At 44.5% G+C, this 26753-nt stretch overlaps 1 protein-coding gene across 7 annotated transcripts; it reads right to left on the bottom strand.

Annotated features, from left to right (window-relative positions):
* Positions 1 to 705: 705 nt before the first annotated feature.
* PTGES3 (prostaglandin E synthase 3) lies at positions 706 to 25856 on the bottom strand. 7 transcript variants are annotated; one of them, XM_004053386.5, is made up of 8 exons: positions 25257 to 25856; positions 10305 to 10418; positions 10093 to 10162; positions 9103 to 9201; positions 7624 to 7713; positions 3559 to 3621; positions 2138 to 2162; positions 706 to 1860 (listed from the first exon to the last, which is right to left on the bottom strand). In XM_004053386.5, coding segments are annotated over exons 1-8 (483 nt in total). In that variant the 5' UTR covers positions 25259 to 25856; the 3' UTR covers positions 706 to 1840. The 7 variants fall into 7 exon arrangements, with proteins under 7 accessions (XP_004053434.1, XP_018894285.1, XP_055215311.1 ...); XM_019038740.3 differs by having other exon boundaries at positions 24509 to 25640; XM_055359336.2 differs by lacking the exon at positions 3559 to 3621 and having other exon boundaries at positions 24509 to 25537.
* Between the last annotated feature and the right edge of the window lie 897 nt (positions 25857 to 26753).

The following is a 26753-nucleotide window of genomic DNA, read 5'->3' as shown; positions in this document are numbered from 1 at the left end:
TTTGGGAGGCTGAGGCAGGCTGGAGTCTGAGACCAGCCTAGCCAACATGGTGAAAACCCAGCTCTACTAAAAATAAAATTAGCTGGGTACGTGGAGTGCGCCTATAATCCCAGCTAGTCAGGAGGCTGAGGCAGGATAATCGATTGAACCTGGAGGGTGGAAGTTGCACTGGGCAACAGGGCAACACTCCGTCTCAAAAAAAAAAAAAAAAAGGGAGTTTCACCACATTGCCCAGTCTGGTCTCAAGCAATCTGCCCGCCTCAGTCTCCCAGAGTGCTGTGATTAAAGGCAGGTGGGAGCTACCGTGCCGGCCTGTATAATGAGTTTCAAGGCTGGGCAGTAAGCCAATGAATCATTAATTCCCAAAACTGAAGTATAAATTTTTTGAAGAAAAACAAGTTTTTAAAAAATGTTTCCCCCCCCCGAAGCTAAGAACTACACATCGTAATACATTATGCGTATCTATTATCGCACTTTCCATCAAGTTTTTGTCTCATGTTTGTCTCCCCTAGCCTAGCTTGTGAGCTGAGCTGAGCTCAGCAATCATCTGAAATATTAATCTTTGTATCACCAGCACTTTAACTGCCTGCAACACAGGTCCTGAGTATCTGACAAAGAAATACTAAAATACATAGTGTTTCTACGTTATGACAAATACAGAAGCTGTGAGGGAATGAAAACTGCCAAAATGCAGAAGTTCAAAGATTTAGAGGAGGACAACACATTTAGTTTTATTTCAATCAAATCACAACACTTTCTTTTCCAACTGCTGAAAAGTGCATCTACAATATGCTATTACAGATCCACTTTTAAAAGGTTTCCTGTGACATTACAGCAAGCCTCTTTTTTCAAACAGAGGAATAATCCCAAATTCTTCCTCAAATAAAAATAAACTCCATTCCAGTAAATGGTAAATACATAAAAATTACAGTAAGCCAGACACTTAAAAGGACAGCCAAGAAGTCTTCCAACAGTTTATTAGAAAGAATGTAGACATTTAAAAAAATCCCCACTGTCATGAACATAAATTGAGGTTTTCAGCCCGGGTATAAGCTGAATCAAAAAAAGGAAATAAAAAATCCAATAGTGTATTAAACATTTTTCACTCATTTGCCATACTGACAGTGCAAATACAAATCTGGACTAAATGTACAGACTCTCAAGCAACAATGTACAGCTTTCTTCGTCCTCCATGCTAAGAGATGTAAAAGCTTAAGGGTCAAACAATACCAAATGTATAGGCTTCAAAAACCATCTAAGTTAGGGCATTCTCTAGTTTTAGCTAAGATACACCTGGAACACTGACAAGTCATCACTTACATAGAATAATATGAAGTAAATTTTTTGAAAAATAAATTTTAGTGGAACAATCCTGAAGGATAACACCAGAGGAATAGCAGGTTACCAGTAAGGTGTCAGCCAATTTGTTCCAGTCACTTTTGAATCCATGTTCTATAATCTAAAATTTATTCTCTTTCCCTAAGCTGAGAGCTTCCTATCATGTCAGTATCTATGTTATGAAGAAAAGGAGACTTAGGTGAGATGTTTTTATTTATCACAACTGCTGCATTAATTGCCTAGGACCTCAACAGCTTCATGAAAGTCTGGGAAATGTTCATGCATAAGGTTATTGCCTTAGCTGACTTAAAATTGCCCATACAATGGTACATATCAACCCTTAGTGAAGCCTTTTAAAAAACAAACAGGTTGAAAAATGGGTTAAAGTAGGCAAATACAGCATATCTGCCTTCAGAGCTATCAACTCAGGAATTCTCTCAATTATGAAATCTTGCAGAGAAGTTATTTTTCTTTCTCAAAATCCAGGTGATGACAATATTCCTTACTCCAGATCTGGCATTTCTGAAAGAATTTTTAAAAATATTAGTATATAGTACAAGTGAATAATCTACCAATTTTACTGTCTTAAAGGAAAAGCAACCAAAAATCGAAATACATAGTTCCCCAATGAATTAATAGGTTGTCTTGCTATCAAGTTATTCACATTTCTGCTTTGGTTATTTATTCAAGGTCATAAAGAAAAAATTACTTTACTTCCAAAGAAGTTAACATCTCTATTTTGAGTTTGTTTTTTGATGCAAAGTATCACTGTGTAAATATACTTTTTATATACACTTACTTTCATCATCACTGTCTTGTGAATCCTGAAAGAGGGAAAATAAAGTTACTGAGCTGATCAAATATTCGTTTGCTAACTGAACAGTTTACCTAAAAAAGTTCAAGTGCTATATTTTTGACTAAAGTAGCACAGGCAGGCAGTCATATCAAGCCTAGAAATTTAGTCATTGGACTTGACTAGGTTTACCTAAGGTGAATGGATGTACAGCAGAGGATTTATCTACCTGTAAAAAATGATGTGTGCCTTTTGGTGACAATTTAGCCCACCCGTTGAATCCATTCCTAAATTAACCTATCTCGGCATTCAAAGAGAAAACATGGATCAATATGAAGAAAAATGGACTGATAGAAGACAGTGAACTCTAATCCTAGCTGTTGAGTGAATATTAAGTATTTTTCTAAATAGCATTAAATAACTTTCTGGGAAATGTTAACAGGATGCTGGGGTTGGAAAGATGTTGAGAAAAGTAGTTTAGTATATCTTCCTTACAGATTTCCAATGTCCATCTTTTTTTTTTTTTTTTGGCGGGGGGAGATGGAGTCTTGCTCTGTCACCCAGGCTACAGTGCAGTGGCGAGATCCGGCTCACTGCAACCTCTGCCTCCCGGGTTCAAGCGATTCTCCTGCCTCGGCCTCCAAAGTAGCTGGGATTACAGGCACCCGCCACCATGCCCGGCTAATTTTTGTATTTTTAGTAGAGATGGGGTTTTGCCATCTTGGCCAGGCTGGCCTCAAACTCTTGACCGCATGATCCACCCATCTCCGCCTCCCAATGTCCATCTGTTTTATCAGTCTCTGACCAATCCTGACATAAAACCTATTTAACTTACTTTCTTAGTCAAAATCATACCTATAAACTGACTCTCTTCTTTCTTTTTGAGATGGAGCCTCGCTCTGCTGCCCACACTGGAGTGCAATGGTGTGATCTTGGCTCACTGCAACCTCCGCCTCCCAGGTTCAAGCGATTCTCCCACCTCAGCTCACCAGTAGCTGGGATTACAGGCACCTGCCATCATGCCTGGCTAATTTTTTTAAGACAGGGTTTCACCATGTTGGCCAGGCTGGTCTCGAACTCCTGACCTCACGTACTCTGCCCACCTGGCCTGCTGGGATAACAGACATGAGCCACCTCGCCCGGCCTAAACTGACTGTTATAATTGAGTATGGTATTAATATATAATGTCTCTATACAATGATTCTTTGGAAATCTAATCCGTTTAGGAATGGTCTACGGTACAACCAGTTCCCTAATAGATACCCATTCCTCAAAAATGGGCACATTTTAAAAATTGCTTTTCCTTTTTTTTTTTTTTTTTTTTAGAAAATAAGAATTGTGAATCTATATAAAACGATTTGTAAATATGTTGTTTCTTTCTATTTAATAGTATGAAAGTAAACAGAAAAAAGAATTTTTAGACTTACATCATCTGCTCCATCTACTTCTGGTAAATCTACATCCTCATCACCACCCATGTTGTTCATCATCTATTTGAAGTGTAAAAATTAGTTTTAAAAATGATGTTAAGTTAGGCCCTAATTATTAATGCTGTATGCTTCAGAATAAACCTTAAGTCTGCCACAGATATCGAAAAATGCAAAATGCAAAATAAATATAAGCATCTTCCCTTCTGGAAAAGGAAGATTATAGCTAACTATACAAAATCCTAAAAACCCATATGGAAATTAAAACTAAATTTTCCCTAAAGCAAAGCTATTCATGCAGCAAGGTATGACAAACATTAAAAATTCTACTTGAGTAGTGGTTACCTCTGGTGGTTAAGGAAAAGAATGGGATTCATTTGTAGTTGCACAGCTATCTATCTTAAGTTAGGTGGAACGTGTATTAAGGTATTCTTTTTTTTTTTTTGAGACAGAGTCTAGCTTTGTCGTCCAAGCCGGAGTATGGTGGCGTGATCTCAGCTCACTGCAACCTCCGCCTCTGGGTTCACGCAATTCTCATGCCTCGGCCTCCTGGGTAGCTTGGATTACAGGCGCCTACCACCACACCCAACTAATTTTTTGTATTTTGGTACACACGGGGTTTCACCATGTTGCCCAGGCTGGTCTCGAATTCCTGGGCTGTAGTGATCCACCCACCTTGGCCTCCCAAAGTGCTGGGATTACAGGTGTGAGCCACCGTGCCCAGCCTTTTTTATTTTGAGATGGAGTCTTGCTCTGTTGCCCAGGCTGGAGTGCAGCAGCACAATCTCGGCTCACTGCAACTTCCGCTTCCCGGGTTCAAGGGAGTCTCCTGCCTCAGCTTCCTGAGTAGCTGGGATTACAGGCAGATGCCACCACGCCCAGTTAGTTTTTGTATCTTTGGTAGAGACAAGGTTTTACCATATTGGCCAGGCTGGTCTTGAACTCCTGGCCTCAAGTGATCCCCTTGCCTCGGCCTCCCAAAGTGCTGGGATTACAGGAGTGAGCCACCGTGCCAGGCCTGGTATTCTCATCATGGTTTTAGATATTGTGAAGAACCAAGAAATGATTTAAACTTAAACTATTATCAGATGATGAGAAACTTATTTTCTCAAGTTTAAACCATTTTTGTAATGTTTAAATTTTAGAAAAATAAAATCACATATGCATGGAAAAAAAATCAAACTTCAAAAATACATGATTACCCAGATTTTAGAATGGGAAAGGACCTTAAAAAGATAGTCAAACATACAATGGAATGTGTTCAGCCTAAAAGTATCATTCAGCCTTAAAGAAAAAAATCTGCCTTATGTGACAAAACACAATGAAGAATCTGAAGCACGTCATGCTATGTGAAATAAGCCAGTCACAGGACAAATACTGCATGATTCCACTTATATGAGATACCTAAGATTATATAAGATACCTAAGATAGTCAGACACACAAAAATAGAGAGTAGAATGGTAGATGCCAGGAGTTGGAGGGAAGGAAAATGCAGAGTTGCTACTGTTAAATAGGTATCAAATTCCAATTACACAAAATGCATAGTTCCAGAGACCTACTACTGTACAGCATTATGCCTATAGTTAACAATACTGTATCATGCACTTAAAAGATAGCTGGGCGTGGCCAGGTTTGGTGACTCATGCCTGTAATCCCAGAACTTTGGGAGGCCAAGGCGGGTGGATCACCTGAGGTCAGGAGTTCGAGGATAGCCTGCCCAACATGGTGAAACCCCGTCTCCACTAAAAATACAAAAATTAGCCAGGCATGGTGGTGGGCACCTGTAATCCCAGCTACTTGGGAGGCTGAGGCAGGAGAACTGCTTGAACCCAGGAGGTGGAGGCTGGAGTGAGCCAAGATCGTGCCATTGCACTCCATCCTGGGCAACAAGAACAAAACTCTGCCTCAAAAAAATAAATAGTCTGTTAGAAGAGTAGATTTCATGTGAAGTGCTCTTACCTCAATTAATTAAACACACACAAAAAAGGATTCAGTATAAAAATTTTGGGCAATCTATCTTGAATGAAATGAGTAACTGGGAAAGAGTTTCCCTACCTCCAAAAGCACTACTCAATACTTTTAAGTTTCTTTGGGCAGGAAAAATGCTAAATGTACCAAGCATAATGCTACGTGCTTAAGATAAACAGCAAGAGAAAACTGTACATATTCAAGAGATATGTAGGAGATAACAACAAAAACTGGACAACAAAGATAGCAAAATAAAACAAAAAACAAAAACAGTGTTATAAGGCTGGGGGTGGTGGCTCAGGCCTGTAGTCCCAGCACTTTGGGAAGCTGAGGCAGGAGGATCACTTGAGCTCAGGAGTTCAAGACCTGCCTAAGCAACACAATGGCTTGCACAGCTAGGTAAATGGTGGCACCAATTTCTACAGGTAAGGAAAGTACAATTAAAAAATAATATGAATAGAACATCCTCCCTTCCTGTTGAAATCACCATGCCAGAGTCATGCGTGGAGAACTGTTAAATAAGCAGTTGCATAAAGCTGGAAACTTAGCTCCTTTTATTTAACTCTTAAGGTCTCAAAATACAAAATCTAGTTAATGAAAAATTTCAAATAGCAACAAGAAATGGATTTCATCAGTATGCATTCGACTTACACATTAATGTTCTTTCTGTACTTAGTTTTATTCTACTACATTTGATAAAGTCTATTCTGCCTACATAGAGATGAATCATTTATTCTTTGGCCATGGCAACATGTTATTTGGGTGACATCTTAGAAAACAGACTTTCTTAAACTTTTTTCCTTGTATATCTCATGGTAAACATTTCACCATGATTTTTTTTTTTTTTTTTTTGAGACAGAGTCTTGCTCTGTCGCCCAGGCTGGAGTGCAGTGCTGTGACCTCGGCTCACTGCAACCTCTACCTCCTGGGTTCAAGCAATTCTCCTGCCTTAGCCTCCGGAGTAGCTGGGATTACAGGCATGCACTACCACGCCCAGCTATTTTTTTGTAGTTTTATTTAATTATTTATTAATTTAGAGACGGCGTTTTGCTCTTGTTGCCCAGACTGGAGTGCAATAGCGATCTCGGCTCACCACAACCTCCACCTCCCGGGTTCAAGTGATTTTCCTGCCTCGGCCTCCCGAGTAGCTGGAATCACAGGCATGCACCACTACCCCCAGCTAATTTTGTTCACGCCTTCTGGGTTCACGTGATTCTCCTGCCTCAGCCTTCTGAGTAGCTGAGATTACAGGCGCCCACCACTGCACCCGGCTAATTTTTGTATTTTAGTAGAGACGGGGTTTCACCATGTTGGTCAGGCTGGTCTCGAACTCCTGACCTCAGGTGATCCGCCCACCTCAGCCTCCCAAAGTGCTGGGATTACAGGCGTGAGCCACCGCGCCCAGCCTATGATTCTTGTGTTTAACAGTTTATCGTTCTGTATTTATTTATTTATTTGACCGAGTCCCGCTCTTTCGCCAGGCTGGAGTCCAGTGGCACGATCTCGGCTCACTGCATCCTCTGCCTCCAGCGTTCAAGCAATTCCCCTGCTTCAGCCTCAGGAGTAGGTGGGACCACAGGTGCGCGCCACCACGCCCAGCTGATTTTTTTTGTATTTTAGTAGAGATGAGGTTTCACCAAGTTGGCCCGTATGGTCTAGATCTCCTGACCTCGTGGTCCGCCAGCCTTGGCCTCCCAAAGTGCTGGGATTACAGGTGTGAGCACCGTGCCTGGTCAAAAGTTTACAGTCTTATTTTATGACTTCAAAATCCAAGTCAACTACTGCAATCATGCTTTTAAAAAAAAAAAAAAGTCCCAATGATGAAATTAGCAAACTAGCTGTGTTAGTTTGTCTTAATACATTAACTTTTTTACTTTTGTAGCTAACACTGATTCCTTTTAAAATCATTAAAATGGTTCAACTTCAGGATTAAAATTGCCATTGTTAACATCTATTTACTATGACCGCAAAATGGTCTTAAAAATAAAATAACGTGCATCATGAATACCATTAGGTGCCCAAAACCAAATTAAATTGACTACATAGACAGGTACCGTGTACTTCGAATGGGGAGAGGTCCATTTAAAGGAACTTACCTCAGAGAAACGATCAAAATTAGACATGTCTTCATCTGAATCATCTTCCCAGTCTTTCCAATTATTGAAGTCGACACTAAGCCAATTAAGCTATAAATCAATACAAATATCACCCTAAGATTAGGTTAATTTGCATTTGGCATGAACCTTAAGACTACATTTTCTTTTCTTCTAAAGAGACCAGGTCTTGCTATGTTGCCCAGGCTGGAGTGCAGCAAGCATTCACAGGTGCAATCCCACTATTGACCAATATGTGAGTTTTGACCAGCTCCATTTCTGACCAAGGGTCTTCTTTACTCTCTTCAGGCAATCTGGTGGTCCCCGCTTCCTGGGACAACACCGTACTGATGTTAACTTAGCGTGGTTACCTGACTGACATATGGCAATGCAACCCAGAATTGGGCGCAAGTAGTTCTCCCACTTCACCCTCCAGAGTAGCTTTAACTACAACAGGCACATGCTACTGGTGCCTGGCAAAAAAAATATTTTTTGAACTGTGACTTTGTATTTTTAGGAGGGCATGTAATTAGCACACAAAGAATAGACTAAGCTAAATGAGGTGGCTCACACCTGTAACCCCAACACTTTGGGTGGCCAAGGTGGAAAGACTGGTTGTGTAATCCTTCAGGAGTTCGAGACAGCCTGAGCAATAGTGGATCCTGTATCTGGGGAAAAAACAAAAAAACAAATTTCCTGGGCGTGGTGGCACATTCCTATAATCCTAGCTATTTGGAGAGGTGAGGTGGGTGGGAGGATCGCTTAAGCCCAGGTGGAGGCTACAGTGAGCCATGTTCACACCAGTGCACTCTGGCATGAGTGGCATGAGACTACCTAAAAAAAAAGATTAGGCCGGTGTCGTGGCTCATGCCTGTAGTCCCAGCACTTTGGGAGGCTGAGGTGGGGAGACTGCTTGAGCCCAGAAGTTCAAGACCAAGCTGGGCAACACTGTGATACCCCTTTTCTACAAAAAATACAAAAATTAGCCAGGTGTTGTGGCATGCCCCTACAGTCCCAGCTACTTGGGGGACTGAGGAGGGAGGATCACTTGGAGCCTGGGAAGCTGAGGCTGCAGTGAGCCGAGATCGTGCCACTGCACTCCAGCCTGGGTGACAAAGAGAGACCCTGTTTTGGGGGAAAAAAAACACTGAAAATTGTTAAACATACCTTTTGAAAACAAATTTACTAGTAAGAACTATTTTCAGTTGATTATTTTTTCACCAAGCTTTGTCCCCTCCCATGTGATAGCTGAGTAATTTATGCAAAGTCTGTCTCTTAAGTACAAAAGATTCTACACCAGTTAATAACTGATATTCTGATCACACTTCGTATTAAAACTGAGTAGACAAAAAACATGAACATGAGGCTTTATACTTAGCTGTGAAACAAAAACACAGCCATATTCCTTGCATCAAATAAGTATATCTTTTATTACCTAAAATAAAAATATTCAACTTTTCAAAAAAGGAAAATGAAACCTACCTTTGCCCTTTCTTTTGTTAACCTCGGCCATGACTGGCCAGATTCTCCTTTTCGTAAACAACATAAAATTGATCTGTCCGTTCTTTTATGCTTGGAATCCTAAAAACAAAATGACCATCATACCATTTATCTTTCCAGCATCACTACATGATAGAAAATAGCTTGTCATTTCTCACCTTTTTCATTTCTTTACCTAAATTTTCTCTGGACTCTGAAACATGCCCTTGACTACTAAAAACTCCGAACTATCCAACTGCCCCAACCCCCTTTAAGTTTCATTTTTAAAAAAATTTTTTTTCCCTTCTATTTCCTACTGAAATAATCTGCACAACAACAAAGTTTAAAGTTTAACCTGGTACCATTTTTTCCTTTCCTGCACATGGTAAACAGAATAAAACCTTAAAAACTTTAACTAAAAATGATATAACCACAGAATGGTTTCAAGATTCTATTCTTAGATAAGGGAAGCCTTGGCCGGGCGCAGTGGCTCATGCCTGTAATCCCAGCACTTTGGGAGGCCAAGGCAGGTGGAACACCTGAGGTCAGGAGTTTGAGACCAGCCTGACCAACATGGTCTTTACTAAAAACACAAAAATTAGCCAGGCGTGGTGGCATGTGCCTGTAATCCCAGCTGCTCCAGAGGCTGAGGCAGGAGAATCCCTTGAACCTAGGAGGCAGAGGTTGCAGTGAGCCGGGATTGCTCCATTGCACTGCAGCAGTCTCAAAAAACAAAACCAACCAAACAAAAAAACAAAACAAACAAATAAAAAAGATGAGATGAGCCTCAAGGATACTACTCTAAGCCCAAACAGTGATAGCAAAAACAAAAAGTATGCAGAAACCAATTTTGGAGGAAATATTCTACAAAATGTAAATATACAGTTTGCCTCACTTAAGAAAAACAGAACTAATGCTTATTGCTAAAAAGAATACTTGGTATGTCTGTTTCCTCACAACTAAAATTTGGATTAAAGCATAAAGACTACTTACATTTGGATCAATACAGTGAAAAAGATCAATTTCATTTAAATGCTTAAAATTATCACTTCCTCCGAGACAACTGTATAAAATAAGAAAGAAAGAATTAAGCCTCTTCAAAGAGACAAAGATTAATAATAACTTAAATGAAAAGACAAGCCAGTCAAAGTTATTCAGTTGTGTGAATGACTATTTTACATGATTGGATAAAAAGCTTAACTTACCTGAATGTAAGTTTGGATTTTTCAAAATTTACATTAACATCCTTACTGTCTTCAACACAAAATTCAATGAAGACATAGTCCCTTCGATCGTACCACTTTGCAGAAGCAGGCTGCCTACAAAAGGATAAAGTAGGGAAAGTCAAGCTGGAATTCATTAACTAAACATTTACATACTAACCTTCGACACCATTATAGCATTATTTCAGGGCAGTTTGTTACAATTTTAAACAAAAACTACATTTTTACCCTAACAGCTACATTCCAAGTTAAAACCTATGGGTCTAACAAGATTTAGTTTCAGAATGATTCCAATTTCATAATAGGAAAGATTTAAAAACCAAACAATGCTTAGTAGAGTTAGCCGTTTATCTAGTCCTATCAAAAATTATGTTACTTGGCTGGGTGCAGTGGCTCACACCTGTAATCCCAGCACTTTGGGAGGCCAAGGCAGGTGGGTCACTTGAGGCCAGGAGAGCTAGAGACCAGCCTGGCCAGCATAACGAAACCCCGACTCTACTACAAATACAAATACAAAAAAAAAAAAAAAAAAAGCCGGGTGCGGTGGCTCACGCCTGTAATCCCAGCACTTTGGGAGGCTGAGGTGCGTGGATCACCTGAGGTCAGGAGTTCGAGACCAGCCTGACCAACATGGTGAAACCCCGTCTCTACTAAAATACAAAAATTAGCCAGGCACAGTGGCAGGCGCCTGTAATCTCAGCTACACGGGAGGCTGAGGTTGCAATGAGCCGAGATCGCGCCATTGCACTCCAGCCTGGCAACAGAGCGAGACTGTCTCAAAAAAAAAAAAAAAAAAAAAATTAGCTGGGCATGGTGATGCAGGCCTGTAGACCCAGATACTTGAGGGTTGGGACTGAGACACAAGAATCACTTGAACCCGGGAGGTGGAGGCTGCGGTGAGCTGAGATCATGCCACTGCAATCCAGCCTGGGCAACAGAGACTCTGTCTCAAAACAAACAACAACAACAAAAAACACTGGTACATCAGAGCTTCACTTTTTACATTAAGTTCACTGAAACCAGAAGAATCAATCTCCTTTCCTCAAATTCAGCAATCTAGAATTTTATCAGTTTCCTCAAAATTAATACATTGAAGTCCTAACCCCCAGTACATCTTAAGAATGTGATTGTATTTGGAGAAAGTGTCTTTAAATGACAAGTAAATATGAGGTCTTAGGATAGACCCTAATCCAATGACTGTTGTCCTCCTATATAAAGAGATTAGCACAGAGGAAAGAAAGAAGATAGCTATCTGCAAACCAAGGAAAGGCCTCAGAAGAAACTAACCCTGCTGACACCTTCGCCTTGGATTTTCAGCCTCGTGGAAATGTGAAGAAATAAATTTCTGCTGTTTAAGCCACCCAGTGTGTGATACTTTCTTATGAAAGCCTTAGCAGGCCAGGCGCGGTGGCTCACGCCTGTAATCCCAGCACTTTGGGAGGCGAGGCAGGTGGATCACCTGAGGTCGAGAATTCGAGACCAGCCTGACCAACACGGAGAAACTCGTCTCTGCTAAAATTACAAAAATTCAGCCGGGCACAGTAGCTCACGCCCGTAATCCCAGCACTTTGCGAGGCCGAGGCAGGAGGATCACAATGTCAGGAGATTGAGACCATCCTGGCTAACACAATGAAACCCTGTCTCTACTAAAAATACAAAAAATTAGCCAGGCATGGTGGTGGGCGCCTGTAGTCCCAGCTACTCGGGAGGCTGAGGCAGGAGAATGGCATGAAGCCAGGAGGCGGAGCTTGCAGTGAGCTGAGATCGGGCCACCGCACTCCAGCCTGGGCAACAGAGCAAGACTCCATCTCAAAAAAAAAAAAATTCGCCAGGCGTGGTGGTGCATGCCTGTAATCTCAGCTACTCAGGAGGCTGAGTCAGGAAATCGCTTGAACCTGGGAAGTGGAGGTTACGGTGAGCCGAAATCAGGCCATTGCACTCCAGCCTGGGCAACAAGAGTGAAACTGTCTCAAAAAAAAAAAAAAAAAAAGTGCTGGTCCACACCTGTAATCCCAGCACTTTGGGAGGCAGAGGCAGGCGGACCACGAGGTCAGGAGTTCGAGACCAGCCTGGCCAATACAGTAAAACCCCGTCTCTACTAAAATTGCAAAAATTAGCTGGGCATGGTGGCACGTACCTGTAGTCCCAGCTATTTGGGAAACTGAGGCAGGCCAATCAGTTGAACCCAGGAGGTAGAGGTTGCAGCGAGCCAAGATCACGCCACTGCACTCTAGTCTGGGTGACAGAGCAAGACTCTGTCTCAAAAAAAAACAGAAACAAAAAAACAAAAAAAGCCTTAGCAAGCTAATATAATCATGTCCCAGATAACAAAACAAATTTAAATTATCAAAACCTGTGGTTAGGCCATGAACCAAAAATGATTCCTACATTTTTTAAATGTATATTTTTTAAAAAAACCCAGGAGGCGGAAGTTGCAGTGAGCCAAGATCACACTACTGCACTCTAGCCTAGGTAACAGAATGAGACCAAAAAAAAAAAAAAAAAAAAAAAAAGTGAATGAGATAAGAGATACTTGTGGCCTGCAAAGCTGAATATTTACTGGCTGACCCTTTATACAAGTTGGCTAACACATCAAAACTACAAACAGGGCCGAGTGCGGTGGCTCACGCCTGTAATCTCCAGCACTTTGGGAGGCTGAGATGGGTGGATCACCTAAGGTCAGGAGTTCAGAGACCAGCCTGGCAAACATTATGAAACCCCATCTCTACTAAAAATACAAAAAATTAGCTGGGTGTGGTGATGGGCACCTGTAATCCCAGCTACTAAGGATGCTGCAGCAGGAGAATCGCTTGAAACAAGGAGGTGGAGGTTGCAGTGAGCCCAGACCACGCCATTGCACTCCAGCCTGGGCAACAGCGTGAAACTCCGTCTCAAAACACAACACAAAAACTGCAGACCAGGCGCGGTGACTCAAGCCCATGATCCCAGCACTTTGTGAGGCCAAGGCTGATGGATCACCTGGGGCCGGGAGTTTGAGACCAGTCTGACCAACGTGGAGAAACCCCGTCTCTACTAAAATACAAAATTAACCAGGCGAGGTGGCGCATGCCTGTAATACCAACTATTTGGGAGGCTGGGAGGGGGAGGGGGAGGGGGAGGTTGCGGTGAGCCGAGATCACGCCACTGCACTCCAGCCTGGGCAGCAGAGAGAGGCTGTGTCTCCAAAAAAAAAAAAAAAAAAAAAAAAAAAAGCCAAAATAGGATTGGAACCCAGCATTTCTGACAGAAGGCTTATTTTTTTCACTTCACAAAAAGGGACAATTATTTCTCCAGCGGTCCTTTTATTGCAAAGTAACTAACCATGTCTCTGTACTTCCAGTTTGTTTTATTATATAATCTAAACTAGCTTCTGCATACTTGACAACATGATAATGGAGTCCTGAGAGTCTAAAATTTGTTATGGAGGCAGTGAGAGAGTGATATTTGACCTTGAGTCTTTCTTGAACAAAGAAAAATTCTTTTATCTCCTGGGGATGTTAAAAGAAGAATGCTTCAGGGTCTAAAACCAAAGCAAGAAATTATTTTTTTTAAAAAAAGAGTGCTCAAAAGACTGAATGTGGAAAGCCACAAGAGTTGCTTGATAGAAAAGTGCTAAGTGGGTATGCGTGGTGGTTCATGCCTGTAATCCCAGCACTTTGGGAGGCCAAGGCAGGTAAATCACTTGAAGTCAGCCTAGACAACATGGTGAAACCCCATCGCTACCAAAAATACAAAAATCAGACAGGCATGGTGGCGCGCTCCTATAGTCCCAGCTACTTGGGAGGCTGAAGCACAAGAATCCTTGAACCCGGTGGTGGAGGTTGCAGTGAGCTGAGATCGTGCCACTGCACTGCAGCCTGGGTGACAGAGTGAGATTCCGACTCAAAAAAAAAAAAAAAAAAAAAAAAATAGTGCTGGCTAGGTGCGGTGGCTTATGGCAGTAATCTCAGCACTTTGGGAGGCTGAGGTGAGCAGGTCACCTGATGTCAGGAGTTCAAGACCAGCCTGGCCAACCACCGTGGTGAAATCCCGTCTCTACTAAAAATGTAAAAATTAGCTGGGCATGGTGGCGCACACCTGTGATCCCAGCTACTAGGATGGCTGAGGCGGGAGAATTGCTTGAACATGAAAGGCAGAGGTTGCAGTAAGCCAGATCGCTCCACTGCACTCTAGCCTGGGCGACAGAGTGAGACTCCTCCGCACCACCAAAAAAAAAAAAAAAAAAAAAAAAAAAGTGCTACATTTTCCATAAAACATTACCTTGAACAGCTTTCACCTTTGTATCTTAGAGTGGAAACTACCACATAAAATAACTCACTAGGACAGAGGTTCACAAGCCTTCCTGGTATATAGTGCCCTTGGTGTCTGAGGAGTTTTGTTGTGCTCTTAAGCCAAAAGGAGTAACTAGCAGTTGCTTTGATGACATAGCTGTATCCAAGCAACATAACTATATTGTCTCAGCAGCCTAGCAGCTATTGGAAAAACGAATTTACTTTATTGGAAAGAAAAATATATATAGTTTCTTATATAACCATACCTATCAATGGAATGTGTATGGCTTTTGGATACTATATAACTTCTCAAACTTTGAAATGACTCCTATCATCTCACTCCTTGTTCCCCATTATTATTATTATTATTTTTTGGTGGGGTGGGTACCTGTGTTTTTTTAAGTTACAGCAACCACCAGAAATTCAGTTTTGAGAAGATGAAACTTAATGGAGGGGTTTGCAGTACAATCTCATATTGAAACTGAACAACCTGAAACTAATAGTTTGCTTGGTGTCTTGGCTAATGTTGAGTATCACTGAATTACTCTGAAATTTAAAATATCCCAAGGTAGTTGTGAGTTCCTCCATGGGGCCCTGATACATGTTGGCACATGATTTGGTAGCCACAGGCCACAGGACTAGCAGGTTTATTCAGAAAGTTTTATAGTACTACAGCTGATTACAGAAGATCTCAAATATCTTACGGTTTCCCTGAGCAATGAGTATGTGGGAGACAGCTTGGTGTCAGACATTTATAGGCAAGGTGTTTGATACCTAAGAAGGAAAAACCATTTATGAACTCCAGAACTACTTTTTTCCTTTCCATAGCAGAACTTTGATGTCTCATTCCTCACATATTACAAATAGGTATTTTTAATTTATTTATTATTTTTGAGATGGAGTCTGGCTCTGTCGCCCAGGTTGGAGTGCAGTGGCGTGATCTCGGCTCACAGCAGCTTCTGCCTCCTGGGTTCAAGCAGTTCTCCTTCCTCAGTCCCTTGAGTAGCTGGGATTACAGGCGCCCGCCACCAAGCCTGCCTAATTTTTGTTTTTTAGTAGAGGCAGGTTTTCACCATGTTGGCCAGGCTGGTCTCGAACTCCTGACCTCAGGTGAGCCACCTGCCTCAGCCTCCCAAAGTGCTGGAATTACAGGAGTGAGCCACCACACCCAGCCTGTTTTGTCTTTTATAATAAAATGTGCATTGCACATAGTAAAACTATCAAATGGATTAAAATAACTGGGACATTTTTCCTAGCAAACTGTTTCCATCTAGCTTCTTTGGTGCCTCAATTTTTTATTGTGAAGGGTGCTTGCAGTGTTTTATAAATTAGTTATAACTCACCAGATACTAACATATTAAAATTATGGTATTTAGGAACAAATACGGTCTCTCTCCTTTTAAGGCTAACAAAGAGACCTTTTAGATAGGACTACAGAGGATTTTAGATTATGCAAAATGTAATTGCTTGGATTGGTGTATATAGCCCTTCTATTGAGCTTAGAAATGCTTGTCACATCAGCATGGAATAGGCTGGGCACTGTGCCTCATGCCTGGAATCCTAGCACTTTAGGAGGCCAAGGTGAGAGTATCATTTTGGGCCAGGAGTTCAAGACCAGCCTGGGCAACACTGCGAGACCACATCTCTGCCAAAAAGAAAAAATTCGCTGGCCATGGTGACACACGCTTCTAGTCCTAGCTAACTGGGGAGCACTGAGGTGGGAGAATTGCTTGAGACAAGGAGTTTGAGGTTATAGTGAGCATGGTTGTACCACTGCACTCCAGCCTGGGCCACATAGCAAGACCCTGACTTAAGAGAAGCATGGAGACCAGGAGTGATGGCTCACATCTAATATCAGCACTTTGGGAGCCCAAGGCTGGCAGATTAATGGAGGCCAGGAGTTCAAACCAACCATGCCAACATGGCAAAACCCTGTCTCTACTGAACATACAAAAATTAGTTGGGCATGGTAGCATACCTGTAATCCCAGCTACTTGGGAGGCTGAGACATGAGAATCGGTTGAACCCAGGAGGCGGAGGCTACAGTGAGCTGAGATGTGCCCCTGCTGCACCCCAGCCTGGGCAACAGAGTGAGACTTTGCCTCAAAAAAAAAAAAGCATGGAATGTCCACCTGTGGGTTTTATTGTTGTTTTGCTTTAAGTAGTAGATTATTTACATAATGTATGCAGAGGTGGAAAGTTTTGAATCTATAGGGATATTACTATTAAAATGAATTAACAATCTTACACAATGGTTATGAGTTTAGCCAGTGTTAGCAGAAAGGCTAGAGATAAATCCACTATAATTAGTTTAGAAGCTAGAGTTAAAGCTAAACTCAGCCCCCTCTCCATATGTTTCGGGTTTGTTTTTTTAGACGGAGTCTCACTCTGTCACCCTGGAGTGACAGGCTGGAGAACGGTGGCATGATCTTGGCTCACCGCAACCTCCACCTCCCAGGTTGAAGCGATTCTTCTGCCTTAGCCTCCCGAGTAGCTGGGATTACAGGTGCCTGCCACCATGCCCGGCTAATTTTTGTATTTTTAGTAGAGACGAGGTGTCATCATGTTGGCAAGGCTGATCTTGAACTCCTGACCTCAGGTGATCCACCTGCCTTGGCTTCCCAAAGTGCTAGGATTACAGGCATGAGCCACCGCACCCAGCCCTCTCCATATGTTAATAGGAGAAAAAGAGATGGTGTAATCCTCATGGAAGGCAAAAAGAGATTTCATAAATGCTGGTTTTCCATTTTTGTTTTGGGTTTTTTTTTTTTTTTTTTTTTTTGAGAAAGTCTTGCTGTCGCCCAGGCTGGAGTGCAATGGCGCGACCACAGCTCACTGCAATCTTCACTTCCTGGGTTCAGGTGATCCTCCTGCCTCAGCCTCACAATGAGTAGGTGGAACTACAGGCATGCGTCACCACACCTAGCTAATGTTTTCACATTTTTAGTAGAGATGAGGTTTTGCAATATTGGCCAGGCTGGTCTCGAACTCGGCCTCAAGTGATCTGCCCACCTCAGTCCCCCAAAGTGGTGGGATTATAGGTGTGAGTCACTGCACCCAACCCAATTTTTGTTTTTGTTTTTTTTTTTTTGGGACAGTTTCACTCTTGCTGCCCTGATTGGACTGCAATGGCGTCATCTTGCCTCTCTGCAACCCTTGCTTCCCAGTTTCAAGTGATTATCCTGCCTCAGCCTCCCAAGTAGCTGGGGTTACAGGCATGTGCCATCAGGCCTAGCAATTTTTTTTTTTTTTTAAAGTAGAGATGGGGTTTCACCATGTTGGTCAGGCTGGTCTCAAACTCCTGACCTCAGGTGATCCTCCAGCTTCAGCCTCCCAAAGTGCTGGGATTAACAGGCGTGAGCCACCACACCTGGCCCAGTTCTCCTTTCAAATGAGGGAATACGTATGTGTTTATTCCTGATTGAGGATAAGTGTAGGGCACCCTCCACCCACTTGTAGTTTTTGTTTTTTAAAAGTTTTTTTTTTTTTTTTTTTTTTGAGACCAGTTCTTGCTTTGTCATTCAGGCTGGAGTGCTGTGGCGTGATCTCAGCTCACACAGCCTTGACTTTGCAGGCTCAGGTGATCCTCCCACCTCAGTCTCCACGGTAGCTGGAACCACAGATACATGCTACCACACACCCAGGTTATTTTTTGTAGAGATGGGGTCTCACCTTGTTGCCCAGGCTGGTCTCAAACTCCTGAACTCAGGTGATGCATCCACCCCGGCCTCCCAAAGTGCTGGGATTACAGGTGTGAGTCACACCTGGCCCCCCCATTTGTAGTTGTGTTTTGTTTTTTTGTTCGGACAGAGTTTTTGCTCTTGTTGTCCAGACTGGAGTGCAATGGCTTGATCTCGTGAACCCCAATCCTATTTCAGACAGCCCCAATCCTATTTCGGACAGCCCCTTTATGATTCTCAAATTAATGCTGTGTAAATGGGTATTTTAAGAATCACGCCGGGCGCGGTGGCTCATGCCTGTAATCCCAACACTTTGGGAGGCCGAGGAGGGCAGATCACGAGGTGAGGAGATCCAGACCTTCCTGGCTAACACAGTGAAACCCCGTCTCTACTAAAAATACAAAAAATTAGCCGGATGAGGTGGCGGGAGCCTGTAGTCCCAGCTACTCGGGAGGCTGAGGCAGGAGAATGGGGTGAACCCGGGAGGCGGAGCCTGCAGTGAGCAAAGATCACGCCACTGCACTCCCGCCTGGGCAAGAGTGAGACTCCATCTCAAAAAAAAAAAAAAAAAAAAAGAATCAGCCGGGTGCAGTGGCTCATGCCTGTAATCCCAGCACTTTGGGAGGCCAAGGCGGCAGATCTCCTGAGGTCAGGAATTTGAGACCCAGCCTGACCAACATGGCGAAACCCCATCTCTACTTAAAAAAAAAAAAAAAAAAAATTAGCCAGGTACGGTGGCATGCGCCTGTAATCCCAGGTACTCAGGGGGCTGAGACAGGAGAATCGCTTGAACACCCAGGAGGCAGAGCTTGCAGTGAGCCGAAATCACACCATTGCACTCCAGCCTGGGCGACAGAGCAAGACTCCATCTCAAAAAGAGTCTCGCTCTGTAACCCAGGCTGGAGTGCAGTGGTGCATTCTCGGCTCACTGCAACCTCCTCGCCTCCTGGGTTCAAGCCATTCTCCTGCCTCAGCCTCCCAAGTAGCTGGGATTACAGGCACCTGCCACGGTGCCCAGCTAATTTTTGTATTTTTAGTAGAGACAGGGTTTCACCATGTTGGCCAGGCTAGTCTGGAACTCCTGACCACAAGTGACCTGCCCGCCTTGGCCTCCAAAAGTGCTGGGATTACATGTGTGAGCCACTGTGTCCAGCTGACATTGGCACTATCAAATGAAGTGTGGCTTCATGTGAATGAGCACCTGAGGCACAGAAAAGCCCCAACAGCACATTTTATTCAGCTTCAGAATACAAAATGGGAAAAGAGCATATGCTGAAGGTGAAGTTAAAATATCAACGAGCAAGTGGCTCCAATTCGAGCACTCTGGAAGGCTGAGGAGGGAAGACTGCTTGAGCCCAAGAGTTTGAGACAAGAGAAGCCTTAGCAACATTATGAGACCTCCGTCTCTAAAAAAAATTAAGTTAGCTGGGTGTGGTGGTGCACACCTGTAGTCCCAACTACTGGGGGGCCAAGGCAGGAGGATGGTTTGATCCCGAGTTTGAGGCTGCAGACAGTCATGACACCACTGCACTCCAGCCTGGGCAAAGTAGTGAGACAGTGTCTCAGAAAAGAATAAATATTCCCGGAAAACGGCAAGTTCAAAGGTATACCAAGGATCGGGTGCAGCAGCTCACACCTGTAAACCCAGCACTTTGTGAGAAAGATCACTTGAGCCCAGGAGTTCAAGACCAACCTGGACAACACAGTAAGACCCCGTCTCCATTTGAAAGAAAAAAAAAAAAAAAAAAAGGCCAGGCGTGGTGGCTCACACCTGTAATCCTAGCACTTTGGAAGGCCGAGGTGGGATGATTGCCTGAGCAAAACGGCGAAACCCCATTTCTACTAAAATACAAAAAATTAGCTGGGCATAGCAGCACATGCCTGTAGTCCCAGCTACTTGGGAGTCTGAGGGAGGAGAATCGCTTGAACCTAGGAGGCAGAGGTTGCAGTGAGCCAAGATCGCGCCACTGCACTGCAGCCTGGGCAACAGAACGAGACTCCGCCTCAAGAAAAAAAAAAAAAATTTACAAAGGTATACTGAGGAAGCAGGGAAGCAGCCTCATTCTAGAATCTATCATTGCCGGCTGGGGCAGTAGCTCACGCCTGTAATCCCAGCACTCTAGGAGTCTGAGGCGCGTGGATCATGAGGTCAGGAGTTCAAGACCAGCCTGGCCAAGATGGTGAAACCCCATCGCTACTAAAAATACATAGAATTAGGCTAGATGCAGTGGCTCACACCTGTAATCCCAGCACTTTCTGAGGCCGAGGTGGGTGATCACCTCAAGTCGGGAGTTTGAGACCAGCCTGACCAACATGGAGAAACCCCATCTCTACTAATTAGCCGGGCATGGTGGCACATGCCTGTGATCCCAGCTACCCGGGAGGCTGAGGCAGGAGAATTACTTAAACACAGGAGGCGGAGGTTGCGGTGAGCCGAGACCGTGACATTGCACTTCAGCCTGGGCAACGAGAGAGAAACTCTGTCTCAAAAAAAAAAAAAAAAAATTAGCCAGGCATGGCGGCAGGCACCTGGAATCCCAGCTACTCAGGAAGCTGAGGCAGAGAACTACTTGAACCCAGAAGGCGGAGGTTACAGTGAGCCGAGATCGCACCAGTGCACTCCAGCCTGGGCGACAGAGCCAGACTCCGTCTCAAAAAAACAAACAAAAACCGAAACTATGGGCCGGGCGCGGTGGCTCACGCCTGTAATCCCAGCACTTTGGGAGGCCGAGGCAGGCGGATCACGAGATCAGGAGATCGAGACCATTCTGGCTAACACGGTGAAACCCCGTCTCTACTAAAAATACAAAAAAATTAGCCGGGCGAGGTGTCGGGCGCCTGTGGTCCCAGCTACTCGGGAGGCTGGGGCAAGAGAATGGCGTGAACCCCAGGGGGCGGAGCCTGCAGTGAGCCGAGATCGCGCCACTGCACTCCAGCCTGGGCGACAGCGAAACTCCGTCTCAAAAAAAAAAAAAAAAAAAAAAATCCAAAACTATAATTGCCGATCCACACAGTGAATAGTAAAAAGTTCAATACACTATTTCCATAGCAAAATATGCTCACTAGAGTATTTTTTGAGCTCACGTAAATATGATCTTAGGTGTTTAACAGCGAGATTGGTTCTGAACAGTTGATATTTACAAAGGTTTTTTTTTCCCTGAAAAGAGACAATCGCTAATCACAAGACCCAGAAATGATATAGCTTGTAGAAGATTTTTAAACCGAGAAAATCCAATTAGTCAGGAGAATCTTAATTTAGCAATAAAACACTGGCTTGCACTCAAGAAATTTTTCACTTCCAGTTTCTACTGCCTTCTAGTTAAAGTCTAACTGAACACAGGAAGAAAAATTAAAAATCCAGTTGCAGGTTACAGTGCACAGGAAATCAATACTGAACAAAGGCCACCCACCATCAGATACTCTTCAAGTTATAGCAATTAACAATATAGCATATGTTCACTACGACAATTTGTTTTGCAGGCTAAAGATGGACAATTTTATTTTGGAGATTCGTTCCTACACAGCTGAATGACAGGAAGATTTTTACCAAAATCAGAGATGCAAGTTTCTGGACAACTTCCTAATTATATACAAGACATTAGACAGGAAAAACAACAACTTCAAACATCTCTAAAATAAATAAAACATTTTACTTTTTCTCTATTTTTAATCGGCCCAACGACAATGATTCAAAAAGAAAACGCGAAGTAGCACCCTCTGGCAAGGTTAGTTAAGCTTGGAAAATCTTAAGTGGGGGAAGGTCCTAAAAATCCCAGCCTTCTCCAAGATAGGTCCGAAATTAAGAGCTTTTATGTAAATTATGAGACAAACTTTTATAACTTAGGATTTAAAGAAATGTAACTACGAAATCGCTCAAGAGCAAATGAGTAAATCAAATGAGAAAACACACTCCCAAGCCTTTAAGGCACCCAGCATAAATCTCTCTCTCCCCAGAGCTTAAAAAAAATTTATCAGCCAGGCATGGTGGTGCTTGCCTGCAGTCCCAGCTACTCGGGAGACTGAGGCAAGGAGGATCGCTTGAGCCCGGGAGGTAGAGGTGGCAGCTGCACTCCAGCCTGGGTGACAGAGGAAGACCCTGTCTCCAAAAAAAAACCCACTTTTAAAACAAGTTATCAACAAAATAAACCCTTATCAGCCAGATTCTTAAGACTGGATGACGACCCATTAAAAGCTTCTTCCACTTCAAATAACTGATTTACAACTTTCATTTTAAAATTTCATTTAAGTCTTCAGCTTGGTAAGAGTCCCTGAAGAATTTACTAAACGGCATATATTACTTTTAAAAGAATATTTTAGCTGGTCTCTTCAAAACACTTGTTTCCCCCAGCCCAACACTCTTCAAGTGGCATCGAATCACTCGTTTTGAAGGTAGCATTTTTTTTCTTTTCTTTTTTTGAGACAGTCTCGCTGTGTCGCCCAGGCTGGAGTACAGTGGCGCGATCCCCGCTCACTGCAAGCTCCGCCTTCTGGGTTCAAGCCATTCTCCTGCCTTAGCCTCCCAAATAGCTGGGACCACAGGCGCCCGCCACCACACCCGGCTAATTTTTTGTATTTTTAGTAGAGACGGGGTTTCACCGTGTTAGCCAGGATGGTCTCGATCTCCTGACCTCGTGATCCACCCGCCTCGGCCTCCCAAAGTGCTGGGATTACAGGAGTGAGCCACCCCGCCCGGCATGAAGGTAGCATTTTTATTTTTTAACTAGAGAGGCTACTTTTTCGAATAGTCTCTCTACTGCTACACTTACTTTTTTTTTTTTTTTTTTTTGAGACGGAGTCTCCCTCTATTGCCCAGGCTGGAGTACAACGGCGCAATCTCTGCTCACTGAAACCTTCGCCTCCTGGGTTCAAGCGATTCTCCTGCTTCAGCCTCCGGAGTAGCTGGGACTACAGGCATGCACCACCACACCCGGCTAGTTTTTATATTTTTAGTAGAAACGGGGTTTCACCATATTGGCCAGGCTGGTCTCTAACTCCTGACCCCGTGTTCCGCCTGCCTCGGCCTCCCAAGTATAGGGATTACAGGCGTGAGCCACCGCGCTGGCCTTACACTTACTTTTCACCCACGTTTTTAAATCTACTTTCCTAATAATAGCCGTTCCTTACCTATTTAAATATCTCATGTGGCCTCCATCAAGTGCTTCTACTTCAAGCCAATTTTAAACATATTTTTCGCGAAAAGATATGTTGTTTGGCTCTATTATTAAAAGCTGCTTAATGCCTCATCTGACAAAAAATTTCCCCTTACAGATTTTCAGAGTATGAAAGGTTAAGACTGATGTCCCTTCTACATTACTTAGGAGAGCTTTCAAATAGAAAAGCAAAAACTATTTCATATACAAATTTTTTTAATTTTTTTTTTTGAGACGGGGTTTCACTCTTGTTGCCCAGGCTGGAGTGCAATGGCACGATCTCGGCTCACCGCAACCTCCACCTCCCAGGTTCAAGCGATTCTCCTACCTCAGCCTCCCGAGTAGCTGGGATTACAGGCATGTGCCACCACGCCCGGCTAATTTTTTTGTATTTTTGCAGCAACGCGATTTCTCCATGTTGGTCAGTCTGGTCTCGAACTCCCGACCTCAGGTGATCCGCCCGCCTCGGCCTCTCAAGAGTGCTGGGATTACAGGTGTGAGCCACCGCGCCCAGCCTGATTCAAATTTTTTAAAACCCCGATTACGTATCACTTTCGGGGAGGGGGCTCCTTCAAAAATTCTAACATGCTGTGCTCTAGAAGCTTGTTCCCAGTGATAAACTCGCTTCAGCCTCACGCATCCCTTTAGATTTCTAGCCAATATACTCCGCCTCAGTATCATGACTTGAATCAAGCAAATCCTTATTACTTTTCCAAAGACATAAAGTCACTCCCCTCTTCTCTCTTCTGAATGGAGTCTAAAACAAAAGAAAAAAAAGGTTCCCCCTTAATTGTTCTCCATACCTTTTAGGACGTACTTAGTACCTTGAAAAATAACCTCCCGTCAAAAAAAAAAAAAAAAAAAAACCTGTAAAACCGGCAGTTCCCACTGTACGCGGCAGTGCCAAGAATTCTTACTCGGTTAAAATCACCAAAGCTTTCCTTTATCATCGTAAAATGAAGATTGCCATAGAATCTGTATTCACCTCCACACAAATTTAAGATCTTTAGGACAACTGTAGGTTAATTAAATGCCTACTACGTACCTATTTCATCCTACACTGTAACAGGATAGTGAAACCTCACCTCAAGTTGAACATGGAACACAGAAAATGTCCGTATCTTTCCAAAGTCGACACGTGCGGAACTACCTGCTCAATGGTAACTCCTCCTCGCTGCCAGGGAAGCGGCTGAGTTTTGGCAACCTCCCGTGTTTTCAAGAGACTGGAGTTAGGAGGCGGACTGGAAGTACCCACACTCAAGAAACCCAGACACTGGAGAGGGAAGTATGTTGCGGCGTGGGCATGGCTTCCTTCTAGTTGCCTAGCAGTACCTGCAGCTCACGGCGAGGTCCGCGTGGGGCTCTCCCAGGAGCTCCGCCAGGCACCTGGCGGCACCCACCACAGGTGCACTCGACTCAGGGCCTGGCCCCGGGACCACAAAGCAACAGAACCGGAGCGCCCAAGCAGCCGAGAGGCGACCCGCGAAGGTTCACGCTTCAGGGCGCCGCATGGCGAGCAGCTACCGGGAGCTTACGGCCTAGGGTGAAGTTACCGAAAGAGGCGAGCAGCCCAGACAGCCAAAGGGGTAAAAGTAGGATTTCCGGCATGGGGAAGCCAAGGGACGGTTCAGGGGTGGGGGAAGCAGACATCTGGAGGAAAAATGTCCTCCACCCGCCAACGGTAACCGGAACAAGGATCCTGGACCTCCCGCCCCCAGGCAGGAACGACTGCCACCACCGAGGCGAGAAAGGCTAGGGGGCCGCTTCCAGGGAGCCCCCAACGCGGCCTCGGCCTCACTCGGCGACCTTCCCTCGGCGGGGTGTCGCACTCACATTGTGAACGGGGCAGGGGGACGGGCGAACTGGTGGGCGGGCCTCTCTGGCGGCGGCTGCTGCTAGGGAGTCGACTTCTCTCCAGTGGCGACTCCGCTTTTTCTCTCCGGTCGCGGCCTCTTCTCGCTTCCCTCAGGCGACGGCGGCAGCGGCGGGCTCGACCTCGGTCCCCAGAATGCACCGCGCGGAAAGAGCGGCTCCTCCGGTCGGGGAGAAGAGGAAAGTGTAGGAAAAGGGGCGCGAGGACGGAGAATGAACGTGCGTGCGTGCAAACGAGGGGTGGTGAGGCCGGGCGGCGGCTGGTGACGCAGCAAAATGCCCGGGCCCTGCCGCCGCGCGTGCGCAGTCCTTGTTTTCGGGCTCCGGCGCGGTTTTCTAGAGATATCTACGGAAAGGGCGGGGCCTCCCAGCTCCTTCGCGATCCTTCCTGGCGCCGGCCCCGCCCTTCGTCCGCCACCCCACCCCCACCCCGCCCCCTGCTAGTCCCTACGCGTTCCCGCCTCTCCTGCCGCTCTGTCCTCTCGCGTTAGAAAACCGTTAGTGGCCCAACTGCCCTGCCATGCGCCTTCTGCGATTTCTCTGAGAAACGGTTGCGTTGGCAGTGGGAGGCAAGGCCGAGGCGGAGGGACACGGAGTCGGGATCCTGGAGAACTGAAATGGCGCGTTGGTTACTCTTGAGGGAGTAAATCAGCTCACTGAGTCATCATTCCACCACAAAAACCTGTGAAAAGCCTGTGCTGTGGAAAAGGGCTCACTTCAGAATCAAGGGCCTGGGTCCACCTCGCCATTTTTCTGAAGGTTGGAGGCTCTGTCCAGGGACAGCGGAAATTCGAGGTTCTTGGCGGAGGAGGAGCGTTTGCCAATTGGGGCGGGCTTTTGCCCCTACCTTGAGACCTTAGTGCTGTAGATGAGCCAAGAAGGGTATTTGAGGGGAGAGTCTAGGTTTCTGGGAATGGAGAGAGTAGGACATTGTGTGTTTCCACGCACATCGTTTGGGGGAGAAGGGGTTCCCCGTCGCTTTGTGCAACATATTAGTAGGGTGTAGTAGGGGATAGCAACCAAGAGACCCAAAACAGTCCTGCTTAAGAAGAAGCCGCTTAACGGTGGATTGGGGAAAAATAGTGCGCTGCATTTTGAACAGGAAGGAGGTTTAACGAATGTGCTATAAAACCTTTCTGAAGAACGGGGCTTCATAATAAGCAATAAGGTATTTAGTGTCTGTGTTGTGCAGGACAGGTAGTGGGAGCTACAAAACCTGGACCCTAGCTCAAATGCCATTAAAAAGGGAAATTGGGCGGGGCGCCCGTGGCTCACGCCTATAATCCCAGTACTTTGGGAAGTTCGGTGGGCGGATCACCTGAGGTCAGGAGTTCAGGACCAGCCCACCCAACATGGTGAAACCCCATCTCTACTAAAAATACTAATTAGCAGGGCGTGGTGGCACTTGCCTGTAATGCCAAATACTAGCTAGTATGAGGCGGGAGGATAGCTCGAACC

Source organism: Gorilla gorilla, chromosome 10 (genome assembly GCF_029281585.2).
Source record: "Gorilla gorilla gorilla isolate KB3781 chromosome 10, NHGRI_mGorGor1-v2.1_pri, whole genome shotgun sequence".
NCBI classification, from domain to species: Eukaryota; Metazoa; Chordata; class Mammalia; order Primates; family Hominidae; genus Gorilla; species Gorilla gorilla.
The sequence above is the reverse complement of the archived record's forward strand: the minus strand, read 5'-3'. Positions and strand labels throughout refer to the sequence as shown.

Coding starts and splice junctions, on each gene's coding strand:
- PTGES3 (XM_019038739.3), bottom strand. Junction 10,163..10,304: donor AAATCCAAACTTACATTCAG/GTAAGTTAAGCT, acceptor TATTTTATACAG/TTGTCTCGGAGGAAGTGATA. Junction 3,622..7,623: donor ATTTTGATCGTTTCTCTGAG/GTAAGTTCCTTT, acceptor CACTTCAAATAG/ATGATGAACAACATGGGTGG.